The following is an 18,820-nucleotide window of genomic DNA, read 5'->3' on the forward strand; positions in this document are numbered from 1 at the left end:
ATTGAATGCAGCAACACTACATAATAATATAGAGAATGGAAGGAAGAAACTGAATTTCTAGATGAAAAAGCAGGGACAACTTTAGAATTCTAGAACATAAATTCTTGAATTTGACTTGTTATATCTGTCTGCTTTTGTAGGTATGAAGAAGTAGACTCCACTTATCCCTGAGTTATCCTGTCAGTTATTGTAGTTCAGCATTTGCATTCTTCTACTTCATAAACTCATTTGTCCTTTTCTTAACAGTATCAGGTCAAACCACTGCCTGCATAAAAATACTGAGCTTACTGTTCAGGGAAAACAGACTATAGATCTGATGTTGTTATATGTATAAAGTCCATATATTAAAAATCGGAATATTCTCTAGTCTCTTTCCGATGCTGTTATTCTGCAAATACCTTTAGTACCAGGAGGTGACATTTTTTCCAGGCATAACTGTAATTTTTAAGTTAGTAAGTTCTTTTAAAGACTTTGATAGTAAAAGCTAGAGTGGGATGTGTTGCTCTAAGACTTAGCTTAATACAGAATGGATTCTCTTTCTATTACCTCAATAGCATAATAACATTGAAACATCACTAGTACAATTATTCCCTATTACTGTAAAAGAAAAATATTCCTTGATGAAAGAAAGCAATTGTACGTTTCTCAGCAACTGTGTGATGCTCATGTAGCATTCCTCTAATGAGACAAACCCAGGAAGATCAAGAAGTCATGTAAAGACAAACCCAAACTATATATGCACTTAGGAAAAGTTGCATATTAGGGATGTTACTGCACTTCTCCACACGCCTCTCTCTCCTTTTGTAGCGAGCATCATGGTTAAGTATAAATAGACTTTTTATTTCCCCTACGGTATCCTTCTCCACATAGGCTGTGGATCCCATTTCTGAATGTTTCTTCAGAGCGTCACTGCACTCACAGATCGCCGATGGCTTCCATGGTTAAAACTATTAGCATTATCTTTAGTCAGTTTGCCACTGTCCTGTCCAGCAGTTGTTACCCTGCTGGGTACAAGGGGGTAATGGCCAGAGAAAGGTCCTGCCGAAGAGTCTGTAGTAGTAGATTCTTCCTCTGCCCATCTATTAAAGAAATAGTAGCCTTCTTCAGGTGTCCATTTCCTGAGAGGATTCACTTCAGAGGCAGAAAGTCCCTGACTTTCTGTGTCCCCACGAGACACAGCTGCTGCCACTGGATGTAAAAATGGTGACACACATAAGTGGCTGATGTTTTGGTCAGGGTCATCATTAGATGCAGGTGATGCTACAGGTGCACCAGAAGTAGTTTGTTTTCTTGATCTCAATTTCTGGATTTCAAGATCCTGTTGCCCTTTAGGAAGTTTATCTAGTTGTTGTGCTTTCAGAATCAGAGATGCTCCAAAGGTTCCTTGTAGAGCAAAAATAAAGAACCTGATGAAAGAGGAAGAGAAAGGATTGTCTTACCAGTGGGTTCCTTCCATAATCTGCATCACATAACACAAATCCAGTTGCTAATTTTTCATTGCTCTACAGGCATCTGGTAGACACCTGATACCTGGTAGATGAAAGTTGACTCCTGGATCTTAATGCAACATACATAAATATACACTTATCTTGACCTGTATAGACTGAACTACATGTATATAAATACTAAATAAATGATAATAGAACCACTTGATTGCTGAACAGTGCAAGAAAGATACCCAGAAGCTCACCAAGACATGCAGTATTTGAGGAGATTGAGATTGTATTTATACTGTTAGAACAGGCTAAAGAAGGGATCTTAATTTGATAGATAACATAAACCCAGAAATTTAAAAACCTCAGCTTGTGGATTTGCTCAGGAAGCAGCAAAAAAAAAAGTGTCCTACCTGCCCTTTGCGGGACAGAGAACTTATATAACTATATATTGTGTGCAGCGAGAGAGCACATATCCTCTCTCCATGTCATGTCAGTTTTGTCTGAAAACTGAAGTCTCTTTCAAAGCATCTTTCTAATAGGATTTGACCTTTACATAGATGGCCTCAATATGCATTTTAAAACAAACACGGGGACTCTTTGAAATTGCATTAAGAAAGCTGCCGCCTTCACATCCTGCTGCTAAATGTATGCATAAATAAGTATAACGAGATTAAAAAGCCTAACAAGCTAGACTAAGTACAGAAAAGGCTTTTAAGGCAATGGATTTCTCAGGCCTATCTGCACAAGTAGGAGTGGATAATCACATATTTGCTGTGCCTGTGCTCAGGCTGGTCAATCCCATAGCATCTCAGGTCTGGGAACTGTGCAGTTGCTAGTCACGGTTGGGCAGCTAAGAGCACAACTACAGAGAGTCCAGGTCCGTCTGTGTAGGTCTGGTGTGGATCATATTGTCCTCTGTCTATCCCCTCAAGTTGTCCTCTGTATCTTCTGTGCAAGTTGCAGGTGGGCCAGACAGGAGGACAGAGAAGGGAAGGAGAACTCTGTGTTCTGTCCCGTGAACTGCTTTCACTTGCTCCTGCCCTTCCCGCAGCCCTGCATGGTGTGAGACTCAATTACCTGTTGGGCCTCTGCAGGGCTTCCTGGCAGACCACAGTCTGCCTTCCACAGCTGGAGAAATTTATCTGGTTCGCATGTTGAAATCCTCCAAGAGTCACAGTGTCTTCCCTTGCCAATGAATGAACATGAAATTCAGATCCCTTTCTTCTCAGACTCAAGGGTTTTAGTACCTAACGCTGTGCAGTTCATGTCCCAAAACAAAGTTCAGGGGCAGCTTTGAGATGCATATGCACAGAGGATGCACTGCAAAGTGCTGCCAGACAGTGCTCCAGGAAAAGCCTGCACTCTGGCAGGGCACAGGCAAGCCCCCACAGAATGCCTGCAGTGTCTCAGAAATGTCAGCTAGCACAGAAGGCAGTAGCAAAAGGAAGAACTGAGGACAGCAAGGATTTTAACAAAACCTCTTAGAAAGAAACCAGAATCTCAAGGCTCCAGCTGGTTTCTGAAGGAGATAGGGAGCCAGCAGCATGGTGAGATGAACCAACCGAAACTTAAAATTAAGTGCATTTTAACAAAGGGTGGTTTCACCACTGCTGTGATATGCTGACACAGCTAAGTTGTAGCAGAAACTGGGGGCTGGATACTCTGTGAACTGAGGACTCTGCAGAAAATAATCTGGGGTACCTATATGATGGAATAGCAGTTGTCCAACTTTGAAGATATCAAGATACAAATCTTTAAGCTCAGTATCCTGCTGAGGCAGCAACGATCTTAACCGTGCGGAATTCCCAAGATGGAGATATAAGTTCTCTAACCACGTGTTTGATGTAGCTCTCAGTAGAAAGCTGAGGGTCAAAAATGACACTGTGAATGAGGGCTGACAGGAAAACAAAAATCACACAGGAGCAAGACAGACTGGAACAAGATGCCCTGCCTAGAAGACATCAGACCTTACTGAACTATGTGTTGTTTATCCTGACCTGAAGTTATATAACGTAACATGCAATCGCCAGAGCATCTCAACTCAAATGGGGAAATAATAATAATAATTTGAAGAAAAATATAATCTAGTCTTGAAAGGTTCCTTTTTAGACAAAGTTAAGGCTCAGATTCTAATGCCTTAAAGCACTTACAAAATCAGATACTAAAAATATTTTTCTGATTCTTGCAATACCAGTGTGCTACACTACTTCATGACAACTAGGGTTAGAAGGAGACTAGCAAGATAGTAAAACCAACCCATTTATTTCATTGCCCAAGCACAAATAAAGATTTTTTAAAAAGTGGTTCAACTCAGACAAAACATATCTGCTTAAAGAATGATTAAGGTATTAAGCACCAAAAGTAGTAAGGTTGCCATATACATATATGGGAATAGAATCATTATGTTTTTCACACCTTTTTTTTTCAGCAACCTATCAAAATAATTATCCCTCTCCAAACAGTATTCAGTCTTAGATAAAGCTATCTTTAACATACCTGATTTTTCACACAGAGTAAAACTAAAACTCTGGATGCAGAAAATTATTTCATATAGAAACATGTTCTTAAATTTGACTTTGTAAAGCACTGTAATGTACTTAAGAAACAGAAAACATTTTGTAACTCTCAAAGCATACAGGAATATTTCAAAGGCTTGCTTTCCAGTCTTGGTCGGCTCAACAAGATTGTGTTTATGATAGTGAACAATTATGTAGCAGGCTTATACTGGTAAACTTTGCAGCACCCCAGAAACAAAGGTTTTCCTAATGGGAAAACAAAAGCAGTAGATACATAGTGACTTATCTAGGGTTATATAACAACATAAATTAATGGTTCATGAACTGGAAAGTTGAACCCAGGCATCTGACTTCCACACTGATCACTGATCCCTGTGCGGCACATGTGCCTGACATATCACATATCTATACACATCATTATTGTTATTTCACTCAAATGCCCACAAATACACAAAATGAAAATCGAGAGGAAAACAGTGCATCATTCAAACCTTGGCAAGAGTGCGATGACTGGGGTAATAAGACACAGTAAATAGAAGGTGGGGTCTGAAAGCTGTTTCTCTATAATCCAGTAGGGGCTGGTGGGAGGGTTGCAGACCACGCAGGCGGCATTGTAGATCAGAGAGAAGACGAGGTAAAACACCACACTGCCAATCATCGTTACCAAGTGGAACAGGGTCTGTAAGCAGAATTGCACGAAATGACAGTGATGCTTGTGAGACCCTGACTCTGCATGTAAGACAGGAGGATACAAAGACAGGTTGGAAATAACTTATCCAATAGTCCATGCTATTGAAAAGTGCAGTAGGAGAAATACCTGGAAATTAACTTACAAAACAACAGTGACAGTGAATACAGTTCATTAAGAAACATGTATGAAGTATGTAAAAATTATGTACTGTCCTGTGCAAAGGCACAGTAGAAGCAAATTCTGTTGCTGCGCACATCAAGGTGTTATCCTGAGGCTAATAATCAGTTCTGGCACATTGTGAAATCTCAGAGCATCTGTTACTTACTTTTTGTGACCCAGAATTCAGGTAAATAACTCTGAAAGACAATGCCATGTCTACACAGCACGCTATGTTCAGAAAAGAAAAATAGTCACGTGAACAGGACTGGTCAAACACATACCCATGTTCTCATTTCTAGAGCCTGGTGCAAGAGAATGGTCAGGAGGGAGATGGTATTGATGGGGTTTCCAAAGGAAAACACATCTATGTCAGAGTCCTTGTAAGTCTAGAAAACAGGCAGATAGACTGTGATGAACCCTGACTATTCAGGAGTGCATTTTTGTATTTTTTAAGGAGGATAGGAGAATGAGAATATTAATGACCCCAGTACTTACCAAATAGGGGACAAAGAAGCAAATGAGGCTCTGATAGAAGGCATCCAACATTGTAGTAATAAAAGTTGACAGCTTGTATATCTGCAGGAGTTTATAGATAACAGTCATTACAGTGGGACACACATCTCTAGTCTGTCCCGCAGACATAATTGCTGTCTGTTTTTCTTCCATTCAGACTACTGATGATAGCTAACTGGTCTCCCTTCGTGAGTAAATGCCTCCTGAGCAGCTGATTTAGACCAAAGGCTTATCTCTGAACAGGCATTTTCTCTGTGTTAACTAAAGACAGACCTTAAAAAGATTATCCAGTCAACTAAGCTGAATGTCGTGAACGCCCCATCCCTCCCCAAATTACCTCATTCCTCAAATTCTTTTTCAAACAAAGCTCTTCCTAGAGCTATAGAATTGGTCAAAAATCCATTCTGTTAATATTCCTTCCATTGAAACATCTCTTTTGTGCCGTTTTAATTTGACTACTTGTCATACTTAAACTTCTCTAGTGACCTGTGGGGCCACAGCTCCTGTGGAGTGGGATGCATTATTGGAGTGACAGAAGGCTGGGCTCCTCTTCTTTCAATGCAGACAAAATGCCAAAGCAACAACGACCTCTTCAAAATGGTAAAGAACATATATTTTGCATATATGTGAGGTCCAAGAGCTCCTAAGAAAAGGAATGGAAAGTCCTACAGAGAATCCTCAAATTCTGCACTCCCTTGCCTAGGTTTTTCAAAACATCCCTGAAGATGATGGGAACCACCAGTGTTCATCAGCGCTAAAAGTCACATTCCAGGATAATGAAAGTAGGTATGAGGAGAAAAAGAAGGAGAGAGGAGAATTCCTAAGTACCCTGCAATTTTCTGATTTAAAACTAAGGCCACTTCAAATTTTACTTATTAACATTTTCATAATTTCCTATTAAAAATGTTAAGGCAATTTGGAAATAAGTGCTACTGTACTGTATTTATATGCAAAACCAGGTATGTATGTCTGTATATGTGTGCTCCTCGCAAACATACAGAGATCAGACTGGTTCTCTAAACCTGACAGGCAAACTGAGGGAAAAACATAACATATTTCATACATATTTTCTGAGGGTTACCAATACTGACTATTCAAAGTAAAAGAAGTAAATAAATGAAACAGTTCATGCCTGGAACAGCCTAGACACCAAACTGTGACAAAATCCTTTATATATTAACAGCTGTAGTTCTGAACCTGTGAGTAGAAAAAAAAGCCGTGTTGTTTATTGATTCAAGGGTTTGCATTTTCTTGTCACTTTTTGCTGTAATCTTTTTAACAAGCTTTTCTTCTTCAGTAGATTGAGACTGTTTGAAGCACCAAATCTGAGCAGAGTTTAATCAGGGACCAGCTAAACTATTTTATCCTCATTCGTTACATTTCTCATCCTGTTTTATTTATTTCTCCCTATGCCTTCACTGAGAAATTTTCTCTATATATGGTATGTACATATATATACATACACACACACATTTGCTCCATCATCTCTTCTTCAGATCAGAGACACCAAACACAGAGCTCATTCACCAGCATATCACTTTGCTTATTATAATGCAGCATGCTGGTACCAAACTGGATTGCTCCATATATTTAATGGAAGAATAAACTTTCCCATTTACATCTTCTAACTATGACCAAGCACCCAGCCTCACTTCCAGGAAGAATATTCAATCATATGTTCCTTACCAGTTCTTCTGACAGCTACAATTGTAGCTTCTTTTAGTGGACATCAGTAAACTAAAAACCATAAATGGATCATTTGGTTCCAAGTAAGTCTGAAGTTTTCTCTTCCTTTCCTCCTCGCAAAACAAAAAACCTGTGGTCCTTTGGCTTATCAAGCACTTATTTCAGCAATCAAGACATACCTCTGAATTTTGTCCATTCTTGTACAACTCGGGCAAACCTAGAAGTGTTTCTGCAGAAACATCTCTATCTAGGACTCCAAAGAGAAGAGGGGGCACTGAGGTGAAGAAGAGATTGAAAAAAATCATCTGCCAGTAATCTATCATTGTGCTGCCTGAGAACCCACAGAAGAACTGGTACCAGAAGAGTAGGTTGACGTAGCTCTGTGAAGCAAATACAAACACAACATCCTGTTACAAGCTGAACTGTGGCTCCCCACGTGCGCAGAAGCACATCCTTCATGCTGATGTGATTTTGTTTCTCTTTGGGCTGTGGGAGTCGTGAAGCTGCACCTTTCCTGTGGCCTCTCCTTTACATCCTCTTCCTTTCCCCATGCTGTTCCCTACTATTACAGCTGATCTGGACCCTTTAGATTGCAATGCATAGATGGTCTATGTTTCTCATAGTTCCACCTACAAGGTTTAGGTAGTACGTTGGTTATTAACAGAGTCTCCCAAGAAGACATTATTTTGGTTAAAGGTACCGTCAGTACAGCTCTGCACTTTATTCCATAAAGCAATATATCTTAAGCGTCTACTTCACACCAATCCACTGTGATACAGCTTTTTAAAAGCCATTAGGTTTCTTTAGGAAAATGTTAGAGAATAATTAAGTAACCTGTTCACAGTTCTGAGCACCAAATTTTAAAATCCTTTTACAAACTGGTTGTCCATGTAGAATCAAAGGCCGCCTGCTCCCTAATGGTACTGGGGAGATAATAGAACAGCAGCATTCCAGTCTGGAGAGCTATTTCGCATTGCAAATAAATATCCTTTGAACTCTAAAAGGGTGCCCAATCAAGAAAAAAAATTTTCCATTTCCACTACAAATTTTAACACTGATAAGAAGTAATCCTTATGCAAAATTATTAAAAAAAATATAGATACTTTGAATTCTAAGTAAATAGTCTTTCATGCTTAGAGTGTATTTCATGTCAAATGGACTGTTTGCACAGTCTTGTAGAAACTGTATTACTATCAGGTTTTTCCACTTTACATTATTCTTCAATGCACAGCTCATTTGCATATACATTAAATTTTTAATAAAAATGCCAGCTATGACTTCATCATTACTTGCAAGTGGTTCCTATCAAATTAAATGCAAAAATTCAGAGGTTTCACAGGCAACCAATTCTTAGTGCAGAGTCATCTTCTATATTCTAGAACTAATAATCTGCTCTTCCTTATGCAAATTTTATTTTGAGGCTCATGGGTATTATTACTAAAGTTTCTTGAACTACCATATAAAAGTTACTAAGCCTTGAGTCCTTTTTCCCTCTGCAATAATGCTATTTCAAAATATATGTAGAACCCATATTTTCCTCAACGCTTTATGCAGCACATTACTAAGAAGGAGGTAGCATACTATAGACTTGCAAAGTGAAGAAACAGGAATTGTAGCTTCATAAAAAGAAAGAGTATAACCTGCAAAAAACCAAAAACCAACACCGCCCCCCCCCAGCCCTGGACATAACCCTTGCTGGGATGAAAACTTCCAGAATTTTAATAATCTTACCACATTTTTGTAGAAAAAGTAAATCACCATCTTTGCCAGGCGAGCGTAACACCAATGTCCGTGGACAAGTAGCAGTTTTTTGAGATGCTTAAATCGGGATATTGCAAAGTCACTAGCCATCACAGCCTTTGGTAAAAAGAATAGAAGTTAATTTACAATATATCTTTTTCCCACCCAATATGATGAAATTTGAACATGGACATTGAAATGATTTCCTACTATTGAATATTGTAGAAAAAAAAAACTTCAGAAAACAGTTGGAACTTTCTATCTCTGCAGAACTCTCCATCTTAGGAGAATGAGGAAGGGGGATGTGTGGGAAAGAATTTGGGGCAGAAAACACTGAAAGAGAATCAACAAAACTTGGAAATGTTATAGCAGAGATGATTCAGAAACCAGATGCTAACCTAATACTGGACAGGCATCTGCTAATTTTCCAGGCTTATGAGCAAACACACGTTTGTCCATGCATGCTAATTGTTGGCACAAAACTCTCTTTTTTGGCTGGACCCATAATTACAAACTGCATATTAATTTACAACAGTAATGATGCCAACTTGCATTTTTAAGATGACACTCAAGAGTATAGGGCTGCTATGAAACTTATTAAGCAGCAAGAGACCATGTGACAAAAGAGGAAAGGAAATAAACTGAAGGGATACCTGCATGCCTTCTTGGCCAGATATTCCAATCCCAACATCAGCTGCTTGAATCATACTTACATCATTTGCACCATCACCTAGAATGGGAAGACAGGAGGGAACAATAAAGGTGCAAGAAAGGGTGCTCAATACAAAATGCCTATACCAGAACAAGAAAAAAAAAAACCAGCTATGTTGATAAACAAAGGCTATTCTGTACTACCATGCATCTTAATTAGGGTAACTGATATGCAGCATCAAGCAATCATGACCTCTAGGTTCTGATCTTGGTTGGAACATCCTCCTTCCCAGGAGACCTGGCTCTATCAGGGCTAAGCCCGACATTGGGACCAGCTGGGTGGTGGCATGGACACCCTGACACCATCTACATCTGCACTGTTTTGTATGTTTCTGCTTCGTGAACTCCATATGCTCAGCAACATGCTTTGCAGCACCCTACTTCACTGAATTCTCCAAATTATATGATAAATTTGATTATAGTTGACAATGTAACAAGTCAATTCCAGGCTTGTTGCTCATTTCAACTTGCAGCAATATGTTAAATATATAACCAAATTTCCATGGAAGGAATAGCCATGGTTGTTGCCTGCAATGAGGAGATTGTGAATTAGGTTATCTGGTAAGGCAAAATAAATGAAGCGGAAGGCTGAAAGCTTATATTTTGAACTCTAAGGCAAAGCAAGAAATCTTAAAATACATTAGACTCTTCCTTTTCTGTTTGGTCCACAGAGGTGTATTTTTTAGTTTTAAGTCATAAAAATCAATTCTGCAAGGATTTTAGTGGGTTCACTTACCAAAAGTGGAGCAGGAAACTCAAAGCATTCCAAATAATTTTGGAGGTAAAAAGCAAAAGAGTCAGTGCTTAATAGCACTCTGGGGATAACTCTGTTTTTACCAGTTGGGAAAATCTGACAGGAAAAGGGCTTTATGAAAAGACAAAAGTGACTACTATTGACTGCTTTCCATGCCCAAAGCAAGGGCATTCTGGAGGGAATGTGTACATACATTTGTACAGGTGTGCATGAAGGGGACTGCTGGGAGATTCTGAATTTGGAATGCCTTTATCTTGTTTAAATGGGGGCCAGATTTGCTCAGTGAAAGCTGAAGAAGGACTTTCATATGCTTTTTGATCAGGAAAGACTATTCAATGCTATTTTCCCACTCTATCTGTCTGAGGCACAAGGGATAGCTCATACAATATATTTCACACATTTCCGTAACTCATAAAGAAAGAACCTCCTTCCCCCTTTCTCCTGTGAGATTCAGAATGGAGGTACCTATTGACAGGGTCATCACTTTAAGCTGTCTCCGGACAAGCTTGACCACCATGCTCTTCTGAAGAGGGGTGGAACGGCAGCACAGCACAGAGCGGCAGTGCGTCGTCAGTGCCAGGAACTTCTCCTCCAGGCCCCCCTGGAAGATGATGTTCAGTGTCCGTCCGTCAATCACCAGTCCAAACTCGGGACTGGGGGCCTCAGAGGCTGAGAAAGATGTTGGGAAAATGCCAAAAAATTTCCTCCGTGGTTTTTCAACCTCATAATTCTTCCTCACCTCTTCCAAGGTTAAATTCAAGAGAGATTCACACGTTTCCTGTGAGAAAACAGAAGTGGTTCTAGAAATAGTTATCTCCATCTCCCTTTACAGCACAGCACTTACAAAGTATATGTTTGTATAGTCATGCCAGTGGGTTTAAGCCTATCAGATAAACATTAGGGAAAACTGACTGAGAAACACTGATTCGTAAGACTGGAGATTATTTCAATGACGTCATCAAATCCTTCAGTGAAAACACTGCACATCTTATCAGATAGTATGATATGTAACTGTAGCAAGAAATTATTTTAAAGGAAAAGAAAATAATCTTCACATCAGGAGGACATATGTGTATTTGCAGTGCTGAGAGTACAGAAATATAAAAAAAAATCCTTTCTTTCTAAAGGAGATTTTTAAAATCTAGTTCTGATATGAATGATGTGAGATACTGCAGCATTTGCTTCCCTTAGAAATAAACTGCAGTAGAGAAACAAGAGGTTCAGATTTTCAGAATTACCCAGTAACTTTGACAGTTTGGCCTTTTTTAGGTCACAAATCAGGTGTGCGTCACAGTTAAGGACAGAAATAAAGCTTCATATTTCTCAGCACTGTGCCTCAAACACAAAGTAAGTCTTTCCCTCTGGGCAAATTTGCCTCATTTTGGACCGAAGTCCCCTTTCAGATGCAAACAACTGGAATTGACTTAGTATCAAATATAAAAGATTTAAGGGGAGCACTTTTAAGAGGTCCCATAGAGATCTCTTAAATTGGCACACCACTATCAGAGAAAACCCAGAATGATCTAAAAGTTACTTTGCTGCCTGTTAGTACTAAAAGTCCTCCTTCCGTGGCATGGCACTGAATACCTGAGCAGCTAATCACTCCCTTTTCTACCTTTTCTGTCAGCTTTATTGAGTGATGATTCAGTTCTAAAATGTTATTTTCACTTTATGTTGCATAAGGTACATGTGTAGGATGTTTGCAAGATTTAAATTACACTTAAGTGGGAGGTTCTGGAATCAAATGTACCTCTGACATCTAATAAAAAGCCGCATCTAGCCTGCATACTGAAAACCTCTAAAAAATATCAAAGCATCACCTTTCTGTGAACAAACCAAAAATTGTAGTGGAAATTCCTGGTTCGTCTTGGCTTGCCTTTTTAAATGAATCGCCAAACTCCCTACTTGTGTTGCTTCTTCCTGGAAGATATTTAATTTTCAGTGTTTGAATAAGCTGCTGGGCTCAGGGGGGAGAGAGAGTCCCTTCCCACAGAAGCCAGTTCAGGGGTTGACTTTGGCAAAATTAATGGGTTAAACCCTTTGTATGTATTATTTGCTTCCCCCCGCTGCTGCCATTGGGAGACACTTTCAGAAGCAGCGTCCTCAGCCCAATTTTGAAGGGAGGAGCTAAATCCTGTGGAACAACTACAGTGCCCACTGAACCACACGTATTCACACAAGCACCCATACATGCACAGTTTGCATCTGAGGGCCATATAGGGTGCTATGGGTAAGTGCATGCGCCATGTGTTTCCTGGAGCCAGGGTGGTCTCGCCTACAGCATCGCTTCTCTGACAGAAACCATCTTCTAATTTCCACCCTAAATATATTCATTCTGCCTTCCGTTAAAGCAGATATGCGTATCAAATGAAATTACACATTGAAGCAAGGAATGTATTCCGTGCCAAATTCCATATCATCTTTGTGTGTTTCCCTATTTCCATAACATTAAAAGAGAGAGACATTTGCATAGGAGTTTGTTCTTGTTTGGAGAGCTACTAACTGCAGACAAAAGCAGTTGGAAAGTAGGCCATCTAACTGCTCTATACACTTGCCTATCACAAGAAAAACAGTCAGTATTGTAACTATATTTAATTAATCCTCTCAATAGCTTTATAGAGAAAGGCAAGCTTGTGTCTGTAACCCCCCTTCTGCGGGGAGAAAAAACTGAGGCAACTGAGACCAGTGACTTGCCTAGTTGCAGAAAGAAGCCCTGCCTTCCCTCCTCAACCTCCTGCCTGCCCACAGAAAGGCTCGTCTCACGGTAACTCCCGTTACTGCTGAGCATGGGCCACAAGTGTACGCTGCATAGAAAGGACAGAGCAGCCCCCTGGGAAAGGGGCAGCGGCTGCTGCCTGGGGCACCGCAGTGGCACGCGGGGCTATACGGGAAGTGAGAGGTCACTAGCAAGAAAATAAAGAAGAGGGCAGCACAGCTGGCATTTTGGACCCTGTTTTGGGGCTTTAGAAATGGTCAGGGCTGACTTCTCCTTAGCAAACGGGTCTGGTTTAGCCATAATGGCTGAACTTGCTCTCCCCTAAATCCATCTCACAAGGCCATCTGTCCCACCAGGATGCCCGGAGGGATGAGACGCCAGGCTGTGCACAGCAGTGGCCATCCTGCTTTCCGAAAGCAAGGCATAGTTTTCCTGGTACCCTACTTACGTTGCTTCACAATCTGCAAAAGCCAAGGTTGCTTTTCTAAAGCCTTTTACTTTCACCATCCTTCATGGCATTTACCGTCTTCAAAAGTTAGGACTCTATTTTCTCTCTTCCACTCAGGCGATTTCAGGAATAGCCGTAGATTGCACCACAGATTGTTCACTGTATTTTAGTGAGTCACAGGAGCTGACAGACGCGCCCTTGAAGTGACTATCCTCATTTTGGAGCACGTTTGCTTTGCCTACTGCCTGACCTTCTTATTGCCCATGGAAATTCAGGGAATAGCTGTGCACACCAGTACGTGTGCCACCATGGAATGTCAAGAAAGTGACTGTTTTTAACTGGCCCACAAGAACTATATTTAGGTTTCCAAGATGGTGAAATGCTGCTTACACAAAAAGATACTGGATTAAATTGTTCAGTAATGAATTTCTGATTAAGCCTAATCTTATTAGGGAACATGTGACTAGAAAGTTCTGAATTTAATTAAATCTACACCTGCATATTTTTTCCAGACTGATTCATACAGTACTTTCCAAATGTCTTCCTACAGATATCACCTGGAGTTAAAATAACATTGTAACTGAAATTTCCATTGCAAGATGAAAAGCCAGATATCAATATTATTAAGGAATCAGGCACTTGAACTGCATATTACCTTCTTTCTAAAGCTCACTATTCAGGTCATTTTTTTAAAGAATATTTTCGTTTGGAAAAATAATTGTATTTCAATTGAATAAAACTCTACATAACTGTCTTGTGTTCCTATTCATCCTGTTACATGTGGTCTAAAGAGTTTCTGGCCTAATGCTGCTATGTGGGTTTTTGGTTGGCTGTTTTCTTCCGTTGAATGCAGCCTAAAGCAAAATAGTGCCAAGCTGCAAGACACAAAGAAAGGGAAAGGTAGAAAATTTTGTGCATCTCTCTGTACTCACCTTATTTTCAGTGTTAATGGTGAAGACAGTGTCTCTTTGGTTCAGGAGTTTACAGGAATATGCAATGTTTACTGCTGTTTCCTGTTTGTCTCCTGTCAAGACCCAGATTTGTATCCCAGCTTCTCGAAGAGCTGCAATAGTGTCAGGCACTCCATCTTGCAGCCGATCTTCAATCCCTGTTGCTCCTGGGCAAACAGGAAAAGAAGAAGTGAACTAGTTTCTTTCATTTGGAAATCATGTTACTATTTCCTTTTTTAAGAAAAAGTCTTTGACTTCCAGTCGTGATCCTGAATTTATCAAGAGCGGAGCCAAGGTAGTGTTCAGCACATAAACACACAGGCACAAGATCTGCATTTGGATTAAGATCTGAATGTGTCAGCAATGAAGTTCTGGCTCTTCATTTTACTCATTGCTAGAACAATGCATTTCATTTCTTCTTAATAGTCCAAAATGACAATGTACTGGCAGAGGAATTACAGCATATGCATTTTTAAAGTACCACATTAAGTCCCATCAAAGCAACCAGAAAAGATGAACTTTGACTATTTAAATGAAAGCTATCCCTATTGTCAAGTTAGATGCTTCACCCACGAAAGGGAGAAGAAACAGTACAGTAAGTTTTCTTTTTGTAAATGCACAAATTTAGAAGCAGATGCCAACACTCATCCTGATGGTACATCACCATCTGAATGTCACCATACTCCCTTTCTTATCTCTTCCACTAGAGGTCAGTTTGAAGATGCTGTAACTGTGATACATTAAAGAGATAATGATTTAAGCTGAAAGAACACTTTTTGTGAAATAAAATATGAAAGCACACAGAGCCTTAAGAGTTGGCAAAGGTAACAGATTCTGACAAGATCTGCATTACCTCTTATGTGGTTCTGCTTATGGCATTTACTGTTATTACTCTAATTTTTTTAAATCACTGCAGAGATTATGAGAAGCCATAATGCTAATAGCTTGCAATCACAGAAATTCAGGATAACGAAGTATGGGCACAGGTTGTATTCACAGAAAGATGAGACTGAGACAAGTCTGAAAATCAAAGTCTTAAAGAACAAAATCTTTGGAAACAAAATAGAAAAGAAAGCACTGAAGTGCTCCGTAATTTAACAGAATAGTATTATTAAATACAACGGTGATAGATGATGCACAAGTGCCAATGAATGTAAGTTTTAACATGAAATATCCTTTCACAAAGTGCAGAAAGCAAACATGACAATGCAACAACAGCAGGAATTCACTAGCAAAAATGCCTACGTGTGCACAGCAGTTTAAGTTACTGTTTTTTATAACACAGTTTAATTACCAAAATTCCCTTGGAATTTGTGCTCAAAACTGAAGTTAATTTATAGTATTTTATAGGTTTATCTAAGGACACAGACACATGATTGAATTATGGGAACTTCATTATCTACTGTGTCAGCTGAGCCACAGTAACAGCTGATGTACATGTTCTTTGCTCCTGGCACACGATAGTTTCAGCACATTTTTTCAAAGTTACTGATGCTCAAAATGCACGAGAACTTGTTTAGACACTGTCATTGGACTCCATACCCTAGCCCTGAGATTTCCAAACCTCAGAGGAAGACTTTTTGACATAAATTAGTATAAGCTGTTGTCTGTCTGATTGCCAAGAATATCACAGGAGAGCAAGTGATACTTCACGCAATGACAATTTTTATTTTTAGCTACCCAGCAAGGTGAGTTTGGTCTCCAGATGCTGCGCTGTCTCCATTAACAACTCATCTCTGTTGTCAATTGCAGCTTCTGCCTCCCGACGAAAATTGGCCCATTTTTGAAAGTCATCTTCATTCAAGACCTGCATAACACAATTTAAACAGAGCTCATTTTAAATTTAAATAAGAGAAGAATGCCAACATTCGGGATCATAGAGACTTAACTCCTATCCAGGCTGGTAAAGTACTGTGTTGCCTTTAAAATAACAAACTTTTCCAAGAGAAGTCTACAAGAACTAGTAGTGATGAGAAAAATAGACCTGCCTTCCTGTTTGTATAAATGGCCTACAGCTGAGACTTAAAAACATGACCTAGAGAAACTCTTGATCACACAGCCCTTAGCTGGGACTCTGAACTGGAACACACAGTTTCTGAAGGTTGCTCTACATTTCTCCAGAGCTTGAATATGACCTATTTGTTGCACATAGACACTTCTGTATTAAAGTATCAGGCTGAGATGTACTAACCCAGGCTGAGGGCAAGATTTTTGAAAGCTGAATGCCAAGCAAAACAGAAAAAGGTTGGCTCCCCTGCGGACTTTTTATTTCTTGCTTGGAATCACTGTACAGAAGGTCAGCTAGAGTTACCATAGAGGAAACAGAAATTAATGTTTTGAGGCTGACCAAAAATCCATCATCTGCTCACACTGAGGAAAAAGAGGAAAAAAGACTGCAGAGCAATCAAATAGAGGGACAAAAAGATGGGCTGTATCTGGCTTGTTCTCTGAAGCAGAAAGCATTACAACCATTATATAAATCTATTGACACGTACAGAGCAAAGCTGTAAACAGTATTAGGCTAATGCCCTCCTACCTTCTTAGCTATGCACAGAGTTCGTAGGCCATCATGGGCATAGTAGTCCAGATGCTTCTGTGTTTTTTCTTTTATTCTTTTCATTCTCTTCTCTGCTTTAGTGTCAGCTGTGAAATACAAGGAAAAGATTCCGTATTTTAAGCACAGATAATTTCAGACCTAATGGCCTAAGATTAAAAAAGAGTGGGCATTAGAGAAAACTAGATTCGAGTATAATAGCAATTCCTTTAAAACCTCAAAATTGTTGGCTGTGCAAAAGCTGAAAGCTTGCTAAAGATCCTTGTTTCCTTTAAGATAACATTACTTGGGTTTTTTTGTTTGTTTGTTTGTTAATGTTATAGCACTCTTGCTGACAAGCTGAAATACAATGGTCAGGCCCTTATGACAGTATTATTGCAGAGTACACAATCCACATGGATTAGTGCTGTCATTCAGCTTTAATTAGCCCATTCCATATTCTAAGCACTACTCAGATTAAATAAATACCTCAGTTCTGATCTGCAAGGATAACACTAGAGAAAGCTTATTCTTTTTTTATACTTCTAATGCCTAGATATAATATTTCATGCAGAAAAAAGTACTGCAAACTTCTTGCACTTCTTCATAGCAGACGCAACAGAAATAGCTCATTGGCCAATTACCTTTGGCAGAGTCTTCCAGCAAGTCCATTATAACAGAATCAGCTCCTTTTGTGTAGACAACAATCTCCTTGGTTAGAGGGTGTCTCACCACTACAGACATCCTTTTCCTTACTGAGTCAAATCCCAAAGTGTAGAGAATATCGAAAGTCAGGACTGTACCTTGTGGCAACTGTACGGTCACCTGTTCAGGAGTTCGGGACACTAAAGTAAAACTATATGCCTGGGCAGCATAGACAAGTGCTGCCTCATCTGGGCTCTCAGCCTCATAACAAAAGTCTGTTGGCAAAGAACTGTTAGTCACAGATTTAAAAACCTCATCCAAGGAGGCACTACCAATATCTGTGCTGCCTTTGCCCTGGAGCTCATTGCCTCTACCCCTGGCACAGCAGTCGTCGTCATTGTCACAGCAATCCAACGCAGCAAGATGCTCCTCGGCATTCTTTACACTGAAGCTAGTGCCTAGGTCTGAACTAGACTGAGATGATGAAAAAGACTGACTAAGGCTTGCTAATTTCAGCCGTTGAAATATCTGATGAATCTTCTCCAGGGTGATTCCTGAAGGTTTTATTGGTGGTGGGACTGTGACCTAGAAATATGAGAAAACCTATGGTTAAAAATAAATAAATGTGAACTACAAGATACTTTTCAAAACCTTAATATATTTTTCTCTATCTAAAAGATGATAATTAGAAAAGCAACTTTTTTTTTCCTATTTAACTGTGGTGGGGGAATTCAGTAGAGGCGTCATAGGTGAGCTGGCATCCAAACTTGATGGTGATTTGTATCTCTACCTCTGAAGCAGAGATGGAATCAAGCCCTTTGTAGTTCTGTCAATGGCCAGGGAGATCAGAGAAAACCCACTATATTCAACATACTTCTGACCGTATATATAATATAAAATCTAAAAGAAAAAGTGGAGAGACTGTGGTAGCCATAGCTATTCATCAAACAAAAAGCCATGTTAGGAAGGGATATACAGAGGCAGTGAAACAGCAGATATTACACAAAAGGTAAAAGAACTAGAGAAGAACTCCCAAGCAAACTATTTTTCCCCATTTCAGGTTTCACTGAACACTGGTCTATGTTGTTAAATGGAAGCATAATCAATTTTCCTCATATACTTAAAGTTAGATTACCCTTTGTCTTGGCTCAGTAGCTGTGGAGACCAGGACTGTATTACAGATGGCAAGGGCAAGAAAAAAGTCAGTAAGGGATGTGGAAGTCTTCATATGTATAAAAGGAGAAAGATTTTCAGTCTGGAGTGCAGCTTCTCTCACTCGCCTCAGCAGCCTGCTATCGGGAGTCACATCCTTTTCCTGGAAG

The 18,820-nt window shown here is 39.6% G+C and overlaps 1 protein-coding gene across 1 annotated transcript in view; it reads right to left on the minus strand.

Annotated features, from left to right (window-relative positions):
* Positions 1-898: 898 nt before the first annotated feature.
* ATP10B (ATPase phospholipid transporting 10B (putative)) overlaps positions 899-18,820 on the minus strand; it is a 55,380-nt gene continuing 37,458 nt past the window's right edge. The window contains exons 9-21 of the mRNA XM_075509482.1: positions 18,634-18,813; positions 17,498-18,083; positions 16,857-16,963; positions 16,001-16,127; positions 14,303-14,487; positions 10,672-10,984; positions 9,395-9,471; positions 8,733-8,858; positions 7,181-7,381; positions 5,298-5,378; positions 5,084-5,188; positions 4,444-4,631; positions 899-1,406 (exon numbers count right to left, since the gene is read on the minus strand). Of these exons, the coding sequence (XP_075365597.1) occupies positions 899-1,406; positions 4,444-4,631; positions 5,084-5,188; positions 5,298-5,378; positions 7,181-7,381; positions 8,733-8,858; positions 9,395-9,471; positions 10,672-10,984; positions 14,303-14,487; positions 16,001-16,127; positions 16,857-16,963; positions 17,498-18,083; positions 18,634-18,813 (2,784 nt within the window). The remainder of the gene's footprint in view (positions 1,407-4,443; positions 4,632-5,083; positions 5,189-5,297; positions 5,379-7,180; positions 7,382-8,732; positions 8,859-9,394; positions 9,472-10,671; positions 10,985-14,302; positions 14,488-16,000; positions 16,128-16,856; positions 16,964-17,497; positions 18,084-18,633; positions 18,814-18,820) is intronic.

Source organism: Mycteria americana, chromosome 8, assembly GCF_035582795.1.
Source record: "Mycteria americana isolate JAX WOST 10 ecotype Jacksonville Zoo and Gardens chromosome 8, USCA_MyAme_1.0, whole genome shotgun sequence".
NCBI lineage: Eukaryota > Metazoa > Chordata > Aves > Ciconiiformes > Ciconiidae > Mycteria > Mycteria americana.